The 15,994-nt window shown below is 42.5% G+C and overlaps 1 protein-coding gene across 8 annotated transcripts in view; it reads right to left on the minus strand.

The window, feature by feature from the left end:
• Positions 1-15,994, minus strand: part of adgrl3.1 (adhesion G protein-coupled receptor L3.1) — a 136,062-nt gene that overhangs the window by 26,540 nt on the left and 93,528 nt on the right. For all 8 annotated transcript variants that reach the window (XM_053854949.1, XM_053854946.1, XM_053854943.1 and 5 more), the window contains 4 exons: positions 12,921-13,104; positions 3,293-3,415; positions 2,958-3,163; positions 746-922 (listed from right to left, as the gene is read on the minus strand). In XM_053854949.1, the coding sequence (XP_053710924.1) occupies positions 746-922; positions 2,958-3,163; positions 3,293-3,415; positions 12,921-13,104 (690 nt within the window). The remainder of the gene's footprint in view (positions 1-745; positions 923-2,957; positions 3,164-3,292; positions 3,416-12,920; positions 13,105-15,994) is intronic.

Genomic DNA, 15,994 nt, shown 5'->3' on the forward strand with positions numbered 1-15,994 from the left:
ACATGATCAGTTGTCGTGATTCTATTGTTTCGATATGTTTTCTGAAATATCACAATAGACATTTAATACATCCATATGTGGATATGACACTGCACGTGCGACTGCAAAATGTAACTGTGAGTCAAACTGGACTTACTTCATAGCAATTAAGAGCCAAATTATGGCTCTTGTTAACAAGTATGACAATAACTCGCAACATATCATACTGTATCGTATCACCACTCCAGTATCAGGATGCGTATCATATCGAAAGATACCTGCCAATACACAGTCCTAATACAGGTATAGTACAGACTTAATTCAGGCTACAATACACAAGGCTTTGGACACTTTGGAAGGGTATGGTGGCACGATAAAGTCTCCCAGTTTATCATACTGTCAAAATTGATATAAGGTATAAGAGATACAAGGGATAACATCAATAAGCACATATAAGAATAATAATAACTCTCCTGTACTTCCTTTTCCAACATTATTTCATTCCTATTTATGCTTGTATCTGTGTTATGTTATGTATTACTGTCAGAAAAAGAGTGTGTCATAGACCTTCAACTCCATTTTAATGCATCACCAGGCACAAAAAACAGATGGTTCACTTTCATGTAGGACTGGGAACATCGCAACTTCACCAGGGGATGCAATCTGTAATCCAGATGTTGTGTTCAGTGTCATGGTTCCCTTCTAAAGCCTCACGACCCTGAGCATGAAATCTCACAAGAAACTTTCTGAACCAGGTAACCCATACCTTGACTTCCACATGAGCCATGAGAACTGCAAAGCTGGTGAGGTGGGTGCAGGAGCAGCTGGTGTGTGTCCGATTGGTGCCCAACAGACGACAGTCCTGCGTCGACCAGAATCCAGTCATGGTGCGTTTGGAGTAGCTCCAGAACGAACAGTTGGGATTGAAGTTTTCTTCCGAATGCTGAGGGCAAGGAAGGAGAAAGAGAAGGAGGTGAGAGAAACTTCGCACAAGTCGAATACATTTAAAAATGAGCCATAAAGCGGGCGCTGCTAGAGCATGGTTACTTAGTCATCGGGAGGTGGGAGGTTGGAGTGGTGAAAGAAGCCAAAAATAGTGAGACAATGTGGGAGGATTTGGTGGGGAAAATGTGATAGGAAGGAAGACACACAGAGAGGCAGTCAAACACACAACAACAACAATGCAGCAAACAGAAGGGACAGAATGACAGGGAGCAGCAACAAATAAACATGGAGACGTAGCAGGAGGTGGCGGCAATGAATAGGCGCGAGAAGCTGCTCGTGTTGTGTAAACTGACGGATCTGTGTGTGTTGCACTGGGACAGCTACTGTCCAAATGACCAAGCGAGACTGAGAGGAAGATTTTTTTTGGCTGCCGACCGGCTGGATCACAAACTGGGTTGGCATTTCTACTTCACTTATCGGAGAAATTAAAGCCAGAACAGGAAACTATTGCTTATCCACAGCGACTGGTATATCTGGAGTTGAAGGGCCGGAAAAAATACAAAGTAAAGTCGATAAAAATAGCATGTATCACGATTGTGCCTTTAGTATACGCGAGCTGGCTTTTTACAACGCAGCATGGATGCAAAACCTGTGGTTATTGTTCCTTCAACATCGACTCAGCCTTGTAAGATAATACCACTGAAGGTCTGGGGGTGTGCAAATACAGTCAAGCTAACACCACTGGTGGTGAGGTCGGTAGGATGCTGGCCTTCCCCTCTCGACAGTCGAGCTCGATTTCACTTTTCAAAGTCACGTGACCTTCTTGAATCATGGCTGTCAGATAAAATAAGCGCCTCGGTGAACGCAATCTGCCGTCTGACGCCATGTTTACACATAGGAAACCATTCTGATATACAACTATTCCCCCCAACATGTTGAAAAATAACACTGCAAACACTAGATCTTTTGCATTTATATGAACCTAAGATGGCAATGTTGGGTTACTTACTGCATTTGTAGTGACATATGGATGAGCCCCACTTCAACAGCATGTAGTTTCTAATGTATTTGTAACCCAAATACATACGTATATACATTCAGATGAAATGATGGAAGAGTCACACACAGAACTGAGCGATCCCTGATAGCCACTATTTAAACAAGGAAGCTTTCTTTATTGATTTTTGGACAGGGATTCTGGTAATGAAAACAACATCGCTCACTATAACAGTTTGTTTTTGTGTGTGACTCAGTGCTTCACTAATGCTCCGGTGATGTCAGCAGCGCTCCTCTTCAGTCCATGTAAACACATACTGCGTGGAGAGGACGGTTCTAACATGATGACCAGCCAAACAAACTCCACCGTAAACAAGGGGTGCTCCAATGATTCCACACTGTCTGGCGCATAACAGAACCTAAAACTCTGTTTTTCAAGGTTTACATGGCAAGACAAAAACTTTCCCAGAAATCTCCACTTTGGTCCCAGATTTTCAGAGGAACCCACTTCAGTGAGAAAAACAGTTTCTGTGAAAACGAGCGGCCAAGAGATGTCTGCCTTTATCTAAACACTCGGGAAATGGTAAATGGGGCGTCAGTGCTTCTCATTTATTCATCAATTGCTGAGCAATCATCTTAACTTCTTTTCAGCTCACTTGGCTGTGTTGAACGCCTTCTCCTTAGCTAAAACAATAATCCAGTACTGGAGGTGAAGTTCATTACGTTATTTTTTTTATTTCTTTTTGTTGTGCATGCGTCTGTGTGATTCAGTTTGTGAACAGAATTCAACCACAGAAGAAGTCATTACGAGCAGATATTTGAAAGTGTGTCACGTGCACGTAAAGCACGAGCAAAAGTTCTCTGCGTGCATAAGATGAAGTGCATTAAAATAATCTTTTTCATGATCCACAATTCAGAAAATGTTAATAGCACATTTCCCATTGACCTTGGTTAGAGGAGTCCTTCACTTTCATTCCGAACCGACTTGCTTCAGGACGGAACCTCAAAGAGGACCAGGAGCCAGGTGCCCTGCTTACCTGTAAATGTTTGACTGTGAAAACCACCGGCTCCGACAGGTAGACCTTGTTACTCTCCTTGTTGATGGACACTGTGATGACTGGGGAGTTAACAATCACAGAGTAGTTGGGGTACAGAGCGTCGTGGCCAAGCTTGACGCTGGCATTCTCTGTGGACAAATAGGCTCCCAGGTTTCTGTACAGCACAAAGGCCATCCTGATCTCACCTTTAAGAGAAAGAAGCAGAACATTTCTGAGTGTTATTGACTCAATGAGGAACGTCAAAGAGCCGGAGAGATGGGACTTTCACAGCAAAGAGAATGAGAAAAAAAAGAGAGGAGAGATTTCCTTCACACCATTTTTGCCGTGCTGTTTGAGAGTGCTGGCTGATAGCTGGATGGAGTTTCCATGTAGTTCTGACTGAGGGAAATACAAGTCGGCGAGGTTGCCATCTGTGCTCAGCCTGGCCACTTCCAGCTCTGAAACAGACCACGGACACGTCAGTTCACCTTACGTCACGTCAGCTTCATCATGCATCAAACACTTCCCTCAATGAAATGAGGGAACTAATTCCTTGGGAAAAAGGATAATAAATTGGTACAATATTAACAACAACAAGAACTTTCCTAGCCTGACCAGGTTTGAGCCGAAACTATGTAAAACTATATCAATAAAACTTGTTTTCAAGACCATTGAAACTACTGTTATTTAAACCATTTGACATTAAACAACAAATCAAATGAAAATAAATTAAGGTTAAAATAGACAACACTCAGCAGGAACTGTCAGAACAGGTTAGCTTGCTACAAACAGGCCTGTCGATCTTCAGTCAACGTTGGCAACAACACGAACAAACAGGCTAATATTTCAGTTGAATCGATGTTCTCAAACGTAGCACCAGACCTTCTCTGACAGATCACACCTGTGACAACAGAAGGCACACGCAATATTTTGAACTGACACATTTTCTAGTCTCACACCGTCAGAGTCAGAAGATGGCGAGCCCCGGTGGTCAGGAAGGAGAGGTGTGTATAATGGAGAAACAGGTAGATGGTCCATTATTGACAGAGACCTGATATTTTGCACAATTATTAATGTGTTTCAGTAACCTTTATTCTTCAATTAAAAAGCAGTGACTTTGCCTCCCGCTTTTTCCATGAGAAATACTGAAAAGCCAGAGAGTCCCAAGGCTGGGAATGTAACTTCTGTATAACTCTAATAATATTTACATATGAAATATCTGCAGTTTGTACTTCCATTTGCATACCCTGGTTCATTAACACATTTCTTTGCACTGAAGCCAAAGCTTTAGACAGAATCACTTTATAAGCGTAACAAACACCCTCAAATTGTCCTTAATTTATATATATATATTAATGTAATATAATCTCATGTCACACTTCCTTTTGCTTGTTAACATTTATGCTTCTTTATATTCGTATTGCACCTACATTTAAATTCCCATTTCTAGCCAAAGCAAAGGTCTTTATAACCTGCACAAATACACCCTGAGATACAATCGGAGGAGAACATGAGACAGTGTTGATAGCCTCATCCAGCCTGGGGACCTTTTCTTCTTAACTACAGCACTTCCAAGGGAACAGGATTGCTTCAGTCATTTCATACTTGGGTTTATTTTCCCCCACAAATGCATTTGCCATTCTCCCATGTTTAAGGGCTGAGCAGTGAAATTCTCCAGGTTTTATGATGATAAAATCTCTCGACATAAAGCACTTCGCTAGAATCATCGGGGTCCTCGAGGTATTCTGTAAATACCCTTGAAGAAATATTGAAAGCATTTTTGTAATCAGTCCAAGTATTGAGTTTAATCATGGCGGGCTGTTCAACCTATAAAGGCCTGGAACGCTCAGGAGCCATGAGATCCTGAGTTCAAAACACTGTTTACACGTCTGGGCCCCTCTGAAGAGATCTTGAGGGACTTCATATCATAACAATAATATCAATAATATTCCAGACAAACACAGGAGACACACATCCAAGGCCGGGTCCACACGACTTCCCTTTGTCCAGCTCCTCTGAGGAAATACTGAGGCAAGCCCTGGATAACTGAGAGCCATTTCAGCAGATCTGCCCAGGACCCCTTCCCACTTGGTCATTCCCAGACACCGCTTGAATTATTTTAGTTCCTCTCTGTGACAAGTAAGGGCAAGAATAGAGAGATGGATGACGTGCTGGTATATTGACATCTTTGCCTTTGACGGAGACACGGCACTCCAACTAACAACAGGTCCGATTTTAAAGGGAGTCATTCAACAAATGAAGGGAGTGTCGGCACACATGAGTACAAGAAAAGGAATTCCACAATATTTTCCCACACTGATACAGGCTTCAGATTACATCCAGCCGAACGCAAGTGAAAGCTGTCACTTTCCTGGCTCGTGCGGTCAAGGCAGCCAAGTCAAGGAGGAACAGTGAGATCAGAGCTCTTTGCTATGGTGGAAGCCATGGTTGCAATTGTACCTACTGTACAGCTTATGCAAAACCTTTTCAATGTATCATGTATAGCATCTGTGAGCGTGTGCATGTCTTAATTTTAAAAATAACTGGGTCATCATAATGGGGTTTAAGTTTGGGTCAGAGTCCTGGTTAAGGTGAGCCATGTGTTTTGGATGGTTAGGTTTAGTGGGAGAGGCTGGGGAAAGGGTTATGGCAGAGGATATAAATACATACGGCACTTGTTTGTGGATGTGTGCGCGTAAAAAGGGCTGTATTGGAGGTCGAATGAAAAAATAAAAATGAACATCCACAGGAATATTGGAAAACCTTGAATCCTTGAAGTAACAATATTTGAACAGCCAAGTTTAATTGTACTCGCCGATTATCACATTGTAATATAGTAGATAAAGTTCCTAATTAACGCATAATTATACCCTTGGAGCGTTGCAATCTTACACATCTGAGTGATTCGACGATTAAGGCGCTGCTTTCATGATAAAACCGTCTCTCTGTTTAAAGACAAAGACCAACTGAGATGGAAATGAGAGGGGTGGGGGCCGTGGCGGAGTGAGAAGGACAGGGCTGAGAGGAGGAAGCAGATAAAAGGAAACGTGGGTCGGAGAAGCGAAATGGATGAGAAATAGGAAATGGGCTGTTACAGTGAGAGTCGGACGCCGAGCACAGGAGAAGAAATGTGATGACAAGCTGTTGTGTTTTTTCAGCGCGCACAACAAGACGGGAGGTAAAAAGCTCTGGGACAACAAGAGAGGCCCATTCAACGGCATGGCTTTCAAAATAATAGCATTCTTGAGAATAATGCGGGTTAAGTGTTGCGCGCTAACAGAGTGATCATTAAAATCCTTTTTTCACACAACTCCCATTCACACTCATTGAAGGCGGCGGGACATCGAAGCACGCTGAGCCTAATCTAATTAATGTCTCTTTGTCATGACAATCCTCCTTAGAAACACACTTGTTCATTACCATGATCACACTCACGCTGTTCTCACGGTGTTATCTTTGAGATCAGTGTTTGGCTTTGAACAAGAACACTATTTACACTTTTCCTCTCAGTGCTAGGTAACCTCCGGGACCCCATGTAGGTGATCCGGCCCTCATGTGATCAGTGTGAAACTGATGACGGCGGTCAAATGTCCCATTGACTCTGCTCCTGTTTCTTCACATGTTCCCTTTTTTGCATTATCTCACTGGCATTTGAGTGTCTTTAAAAATTATATTGGAACCACATTCAACATATCATTCTGTGTCTGTTTGCACATAACTCTGTATGATTTGAAATATTTACATAAGAAAATGTACATAGCCACGCACCTCAAAAATGCTTAGTTTCCCAGGAACTACAGAGCTCTCATTCTCCCCAACCCCGCCCACTCTGCTGTGATTGGTCAGGATGACACCTTCAGCCCACGACGGGTCACTACATTTTTAAACGCCATATAAAGTCCACACTCGGAGGCTAAAATCACTCGCAGCCATGGCCTCACTTCCCATCCAGTCCAAACAAGCTGATGTGCACCGTCCTGTCTGCACTTGGTTGTTCACAGATGGAAATACATGAAGCTCCTGCTATGGCAGACCAGAGAACGGTGAAGTTACCGCAGTGTTTTTGGACTCAAAAGGAACTTGTAACCATGAGCGAGGTAGGTAACTACAGCATTAATGACACAGTCTGTATCCAAACACAATACAGACCGCGTTTGAGTTGAATATTGGTGATATGACTGCGACATGTTTCTCACTCTCTCACTTCCACATCTGCCTGCGATGACAGTCACATCGCTCCAAATCAACAATCATTGTACCAATGGGAGGGTGTGTTATTCAGCCACACTCTTAATTCCGATCATAACTATGTGAAATCAAGTAGACACGTCTCTGCCATAGCTCTGCATTGAGGGGGGGCGTGGTCACTGTCCACACCAGCCCTAACCCACATAATGCTATATTCAATTGCCCACCCTTGGTCTCCATGTTACACAAGTCCTGAAGTCACTTCGACAGTAACAAGCATGTCATAAGCCCTATACTGATTTACTTAGCTTGACCCAGGGACATCAGGAAGGAAACAGAAACAGACATTTTAGCCCAGACCTGGAACAGACGAGCGACTTTAGTAATCTGCAATTGGGAATTAGACATTCCATAAAAAGCCTTGGGGATATAACATTACTGTACATAGGATTCATGTAAATCTCACCAGATTTTGTGGCTGTGAAACATGTCATTGAACTGAGTTTGACAACTTTGTTCCCTCACACTGAAATTGGACTCAAAACATCCCTTCGAATGGATTACTGAAAACACAAAGGTAACCGCTCAATTTGGTATCAGAATCTGTCTGCAACTCAGCGACAGCAGCCACACGCACATTATAAAGTGAGTGCTTCTCCCACGTAGTGAAACCCCAGCTACTGGAATTGCTTAAACAATCATTGCAGCCTTTCACACAGCGCTGTTCTGGTTCTAGCATCGGTGCTGTTCTGGACTCTAAGAACCTCATGCTCTCTTTAGAACCAGCTCATATTAAGGGGAACTGAAGTGGGAGGTTGCTATCGTCAGGTGGGAGTAAACAATACAATGGCAAAATGACATGTTGCACTGGAATGTTCCTAAGTATTTGTTTCCATCTAATACAACTTTTGATGACAAGGAGACATACAGTAACAGACGTTTATGTTGAAGGCACCTGCAATGAAACATGTGCATACAGCCGACACATTTTGCAGACGTGACTGACAAATACGACATGCAACGGTGGTTGCGGGTTTGCAGGTTGCAGCCACACACCAAGCTTTCAGGTTCCATGTACTGGGGTCAACAGCGGGGTTCTGAAAAGTAAGGCCAAAACAAGGGTAGCTGTTTGACCCTGACACTAGTGTGCACCTGCCACAAAGACTCATTCATGCAAGTCTATGGCTCTTCTGCAGATGCTTTGGAGAAAGCATCATCTTCCCTTCCTCCTCAGCGACGACTGCTGTTTTTTAATTTTCATTCACCTCTTTTTTTAGGCAGCAAAACACACTTTTTAAAGAAAAAAGAATCATGCAATGCACCTAAAATTCCTCATTGAGCAAAGAAAAAAATACAATCTGCGATATATCAGCCACAATCTCGGGAGGGATTATGCTGTTCTTCCTTGGAGAAGCAAAATTCAGAGGGGAGTGAAAAACAGCAAGGGAGAAAAAGATAGAAGAGAAAGTGAGATGAGAGGCGGTATCAGGCCAGTTATGAATAAAGGAAGAGATAATCATGGCGGATCTGCCCGCTGGATTAGCTAGGAGGGAAGATTAACAGAAAATAGAGGAGAGTACTGCACTGACAACATTTTCCACCAAAAGATTAGTCCCCCTTTTAAGTTCTACAGAAATGTGGTAACCTAAATTTCCCGTTTATGTAACCACACGTGGTGCATCTTGGTGGAAATTATGCAAATTCAATTTTGTGTAGGCTGGTGAAGAACTCTGGTCCTCACACACATTGTTGCAACCGACTGTAGTCTGAATCTGTAATGGCTGTCTCGTGTGAAAGACCATGATTTCATTGCTTACTGAAGTGAACGTGAGCTAAAATAACCCTGAAAGCATCATCTGACATTCCGCCAGCACTATCACCCTCGAGCACACACTCCTTCGCTCTTTACTCATCACGTTCACATGAGGATAGCTGAACGACCCGGCTCATCATGCGGTGCCCTGAAAGTCTGTCATGACTTTTCCTTTCAATGGCTGTCAGTTTTATCAATGGGGGGAAAATTGTCGATTGAAAAGGAAAAGAAAGGCCAATAAAAGAAAGTGCTACTTTCCTTTTCCAGTGCCAGTAAGACCATATTTTACATAGAAAACATCGAATGAAAACATGATAAATTGACAAAAATTGATGTTTAAGAGAGAGGGATCATTAAAACCGATGACAAAAATGACAAAAAGGTTTTCAAGAAAGCCTTAAAATAACATCCAAATGAGTGAAAAAATACAAGTGCATGTAAATTCAAAATGTCTGAGATGACAACCACACACACACACACGCATGTTCATAGCTCCACCCTTGTGGGGACCTCTCATTGCCATGTTTTCGCCAGACTATCACCGAAAACCTAACTATCCACAAAAAAAGGCTAAACTTAACCACGGCTCTTAACCGAATTACTAAGGCCCAATGACGTCTCTATCCTCAAATCGAGGCTTTGACTTGTGGGGACCGGCAAAAATGTCCTCACAAAACAAAAATGTCCTCACAAGTAGGTGTGTTTCCAAGAATGTATCCCCACAAAGATAGCGATACAAGTACACAAACGCACACATCAGCTCACTTTTGAGTCATCTATTACCTTCTTTCTGGACTGCGTAGGGTAACAAGTTCACTCTCTTGGAGGCCAACACTTCAGATTACACAAATTTACCATTAATAACCCCAAGAATTCTTTGTTTATTGTTAATAATCAGTCATTACAGTGTAAAGTGCGAGCCATAGAATGCAGTCATTCTAGTCTACTAAGACATATCTTTATGACAATAGGAAAATGAAGCATGAAAAGAGATGTTCCCTGGGATGGTCTTGGTGTTCGTGGCTACAGTAGCCGAGTGAAGGGGCAGGAAAGTGAACCAGAGCCACATCTCTTCTGTTGCTTCAAACATATCGACACGTTGGCGGTGGAAATTCAAGGTGGCTTGGACATTAGACGCGACCAAAGACGGGTGAATGTCGCCACGTAGGTTGTTCATTAAACTCCTTTGCGTCAACACAAGGTCTAATTTGGACACTTTTACCTTAAAAAGAGGGCGACTAATGAGATGATCGGTGAGCGATGATGAAAATGAGCTGGAGAGAGGAAAAGATGGTGCAAAACACCATGGCAACAAGGTCTGTAATGCTTTGTCAGTTTCATTCTAAAGTACCAAACGGAGAAAAGAATAACAAATAAATAAATAAAAGGCAAGGCCTCAAGGTCTTTTTTCCAACACGTGTGGATGTGCCTCTGCGGATTTTGCAGCGCAATAATTTTAATATTGTCTTTGATGAATATTCCCAAGAGGCTGTAAATAAAGCATATTATGTAAATAAGATACACTGAGCTCGCAATTTTGAAAATAAAGAATACTCACAGAGCAAAAAATTCAAAAAATATACACGTGGCAGTTTGAAATGCGTAAAATCTTTTCCACGATTTTCTGTCAGAGAGGCTTCTCATGAAACCTTTAAAGGCACTGAAGCTGCCTGAAAGTGCACCAGGGTTGTGGCGTCACTCACTGCACAAGTGAAAGTCAAGCATGGAAGCTTAAAAAAAGAAATTGCTGGAAAGGTTCCAGGCAAGATGGCTGACTCAAGTGTTTTGATTCTACGCTCTTTCAGCCAAAATGTTTTCCTTGAGTTTGAACCAGCCACTGTTGCTTTGCCTCGGATTTCAGTGGCGGGACTGGCGCCTCTCAGTGGACACCCTGCCTGGCGACTTGAGGAGGAGGAGGAGAGATGACACTCACTAAACAAATTGCAGCTTATTTAACAGCAAACAAAGCGGTTTGCCAATTGATTTTGGCTTTCTAGGATGGAAAAACGACCAGACTTCAATAGCTTTGAATCAGATCAGATCTTGTTGGTGTTTCTTTTGTCCTTTATTGACAACGCCACTGAACAAGTCAGTTGGAATCGCGGCTATTTTGATGGGACAAAGACAAATTTGAGACGCTGCAGCGCAGTGATTCAAAGCAGCATCTTCAGCCAGGAGCCGGTCTTGCTGAACAAAAAAGAGCCGAAGCTTTCCACGACACACTGATCTGCTGTCAAACAGCACAGTGGCCTTGGAGCAGGGTTGGACAATTCAACTTACCTGCCAAAAGACAGATGGTCAGAAGAAAATAATATTAAATGAAATTTGAATCTTGTGACTTAAATAGTATAGGAAAGGGAAAAGTGAAATTACATGACAACATACTGTACTATGCTCAAAATACATATTTTATCTTATATTAATTAATCTTCTGCATAGATTCTCAATAAAAATGATAAATAATGGAAGATCTTTCCTGCTTATGAATATTTTGGCAAACAAAACAAAGCAACGATGAAAATATGATGTCAAAACTGACTTTATTCCAAGGTATTTCCTCGATTTTAAAATTAATTCAAGGGACAAAAAATAGCTAAAAATGTGCATTACTCGTTAAAACAATGCAATTGAGAGATAAAAAGGAAAAAGAAGAAAATTGTACTTTTGCTCTGACATCCTGAGGGCATGAACGCAGGGAAAGGCCGCACGTGGCCCATCTCTGTCAAGGAGGACACAAGTCGCCACCGGGGGGGTAGGACCTCAAAATAGAACCAGAAGCTCATGGGAGGCTCGGAGTAGAAACGCTGCCCCTCTGAATCAGTAGTTGAGATGGCTTCACTATCTAGTGAGGACGGTTCAGTGATGCCTTCATTGAGAGACCATGTCTCCTGAGAAATGTCTCCACATTCCCCCAGAAGAGCAAACTCAACCTACATCCAGTTTAGTGTTCTCTCAGGATACATTCAGCAGAATAATGCCACACATCTATGGGCAGAATCACATGTATCAAGGTCTGAGCCCCTCTGAAATGAAATGATCAATGTGGGTAAAACACTGTGACGCATGTCACTTTAAAAGGCAGTTTATATGAATGAGGCTGTCAATGACGACATATGGCTGCGTGTGGTATAACTGCGCTGAGTCACAGCTGTTATTTTGCACTGCCAAAAACCCAATGATCGATAGGTAGCTTAACTGCGAGCTTTCAGTGCCTGGAGAAATTTGGAATCCAAAATTGTATTACTGCTGGGGTGTGGGTTTAAGGCCTCACTGCTCCCACACAGACTACACACCTGAAAATGGCATGACATTTGAGAGGGATTGTTGTGGGGGATTAGAATCCTGCCACCATGATTCAAGTCCTCAGAATCTACGGTGCAACATTCTTCTTTCACGCCTCAATACTCACGTTTCCACCATGGTGTTTTTTTTTTTTAATACACTCCAATCAAACAAATCAATTTTTGTCATTCTTATGACAGCACAAAAGGAACAATTTCATATCCGCTCGGTCCAATTCACGAAGCAAGGGAACGGGGCGTGATTGACTGAAGGATGCTTGTGTGGTTGCTACGGTTTTGGAACGGCTTCAGTGATTTCTACTTCAGAAGACTGGCGAAAGTGATAATAGCTCGTCACATTCAAACCGTTCAGTTTCGCAAAAATCAGCGAGGACTGAAAAAATACCCCATAAATAATGAATCAATGTTTTTCAATGGCCGCTTTAAAGTTTCCTGAAAAGTTCCAGCTCTGCTTCTCTCACACTGACACAATTTTCCGACACCAAAAGTTTTTCAAAGACTTTGCAAGTTTTCACATTTGACCGTGGCTGTCTGATACATGACTGCTCAATGGAGTCGGGTTAAACCCTCCTCATGCAGGTGTTATCACAAAGTTAGAACCTTCAGGGGCATGTGGAAAGCCAACTCTCAGCCTGAGTCAGGAAACAATGTTCGACTCACGGATGTGTTCTGTTGTCTCCTGCACGGTGTCCGTCTTGAGGAGGTTGTCAGCGAGCATGAAGGCTCCAGTCTCCACGGTGTCCAGCAGAAGCGTGGCAGAATGTAGCTGCTCGCTGGTGGACAGGCCTCTCCAGGCGGACTGGGCTCGTGGCTGCAGCAGATTATTCACCGTCTCCACCATCGCCTGGGGCAGCAACAGAAACACATCCATCACTGACTGAAAAATATGACACTGTGAAAAGGAATGTACATCCATTGATCCACCGCACATCCATCCGCATGATTGTTTCCCACAAACATGACATCAGTCAGCAGATGAGAAGTTATTCGGATTGACTGAAATAACAAAGCGAATGCAGCATTCCCATGCAGAAGAAAAGGCAGACACACAAGCAGCATGACGTCGACCTTCATGTGAGTTTAGGGTTTTTTTGCAGATCAGTCTATTAGCTTGTTAATCTCCTTCCACTTCATATGCCATGGCTAACTTGAGCATGTCTAAAAATCCTGGCGCTTGAGGTCCAAGAGGAAGCTCAGAGTACCAGCGAACCAACACAACGGAGACAGGTCACATGTGTGATCTTATGCTTCCATGATCTGATGTTTCATTTTGACCCTGTCTGGATGGAGAATGTGATGAAAGCAAGCAGAGATCTTGGAAGGAAGATAGATATGTGGAACCCTCAGGGGGGAAACATAAAAAGGTGCTTTCAAATAAACATATCTCACACTCGAGTCCAGCTTAACTTGCACTGTCTGGGAACGAGCTTCACCTAAGTAAACCGACTGAGAGATCCTCACAGCTTCTGCCTCTTGAGATGGACGGCCATCGATGTTGTCACTATTCTACTTCTTCAGAATGACTTTGAAAATGCAAGGGATAAAAGCTCATGAGACATTTAGAAGTGGCTTATGGATCCAATAAATGTGTCACCTGACTCAGCACATGCGCCAATTTAGTCTTTGGACGCCACCGACAGACATTGCGACATTAAAACAAGGCAAGCTGCAAGCCTGATGCAGTTTCTCCTTCACACATGAGTGTAACCACAACAGTTGTTGGGGATGTTTCTATCAACGTTTGGAGTAGATAGATAATGAGGAGATGAAGGAAGTTGAGGTTTCATATTTGGAGCACATCAGGGAGCAAAGAGAGGTGAGTTGCCTCACAGTTTCTGGAGAGGAATATTCATAATCTGATGAATATTGTACAGCGAGACCGAAAGTGATGTGCAAAAGCAGCAACAGTGAGAGTCAGTGAGAGTTTGCCGTATCAGTCCCCCAGCAGTACACAAAACTGTATGCAAGGTAAATGAAAAAAAAGTGCTGTGATAGCAAAGGCTGCACTACTTTTTCCTTTTGAAAAGGATGCGCTAATACAGACAAATTAAAAGGCAGGGAATGTACCATATGTCAGATGCACTCGAGGTGACCACTGGTGATGATGTCAATCGATGGTACGTTTCTATATTTCTGTTGACGCTTAGACTCAAACAGGTAGAATTTCACTTCTTCAATGAAACGGGGGGCACAGGCGTAAACAAAATTAAGAATAAAAATCAAATGTTCAGATGTTTTCAATCGGCAAATCGAAAGTCTTCATATCGTGAAATTCTTTGAATGAATTTGAAGCAAGTGCAAATCAAATTCATTTTCCAGATTGTTTTGTAAACATGGCGCTTCAGGACATGTCCTTGAACTCCTCATTGCTCGGCTGCTTTCAGATGTTTTGTGTATCTTTTCTTTTTATGTAGCCTGCAACAGCCTTAATTAGAACCTGCTGGCCCAAAATTCAACACTAATTTTGAGCGCATCAACAACTAAATCATCTTCAAAACATGACCTTCACAGACCAGAATGTTCAAGCCGGGAACCCAAACATATTGATGCCGTTGAAAAGGAAATAAAATGCTTCAAGAAAAACTAATATTTTAGAAACTTAGCCTCCCATAATTAACTGAGACACGGATATGAAATAGTCCTTGAAGAAAGGCGGGTACAAACTAGAATTTTGTTCAGCATGGACAGTTCAAACTTCCACCCGCTGGCTTGACTGAGTTGGCCACCCCTGACTGAGGGGACAGGTCCTGTCAAAAGGACACATTGAGAAACAGTCTGAAATTGGCAACACTATTCCTGGGTGAAATGTCTTACAGTGACTCATCAGCTTCCAATTTGAAAGGTAAGTTTTTTCCCCCCCGTTTTTATTAAACTCACTTCTTCTCCACTCACTCATTCACTTTACATCTAATCTCCCGCCACAACTTTCTTCTACTGCACCTTCACAAGAACTCTTTCAAATCTTTCTTCACATTTCAGCGTTCCTTCAGCAAAATTCAATTTTTTTCTACAGCTTTCAAATCTTTCTTCACGTTTCAGCATTCCTTCAGCAAAATTCAAGACCTTGAAACATTGAAAAGTCAATTTCATTATTCCCACGCAGATGCCACAGTATTTTAACCATCCAAAATTCCGGTTCTCCTCTGCACTCATCCGGTCAAAAGCTTGTTGTTTTTGGTGGTGAAGCGTGGAGTGGTGTCCTTGAGGAAATCACACACTGCTTTGACAGTGAATCATGACTTCCACCAGCATGTCCAAAACTACAGATGGCACAGGGGGCAAAATGCCTCTACCTGTTTATTTTGGGGGCGTGCCAGTCGCATGTTGAAACTGTTCGATGGCACACATGAGAAGGTTGCTTAGCCAACAAGCAAACAAGATAATACAATTTCCTCCTTTAGCGCTCCAAGCTAATTAGCTGGGATGCATATTGGATGAGTTGGAGAAGACTACGTGTAAACAAAAACTAATTAATCCACTGCTTCAGCACACAGACCAAAGTAGGACCGAGTAAAAACGAAAACAGCAGCAAATATTTTTTCTACTTCACCAAATAGATTTCAATATTGATTTAAATGATTCCATGTATCGGGACCGAGGTGGATGTTGGGGAGATAGATTTGAAATACAAATCCAGAAGTTTGGAACTTAAGTATACATAAATACCGTCCGTCCGTGGCATATAAAATGTGGTAAGAGGCGAACACCTTCCCATAATCAGAAAAAGCCACGCT

This window comes from Synchiropus splendidus, chromosome 2 (genome assembly GCF_027744825.2).
Source record: "Synchiropus splendidus isolate RoL2022-P1 chromosome 2, RoL_Sspl_1.0, whole genome shotgun sequence".
Taxonomy (NCBI): Eukaryota; Metazoa; Chordata; class Actinopteri; order Syngnathiformes; family Callionymidae; genus Synchiropus; species Synchiropus splendidus.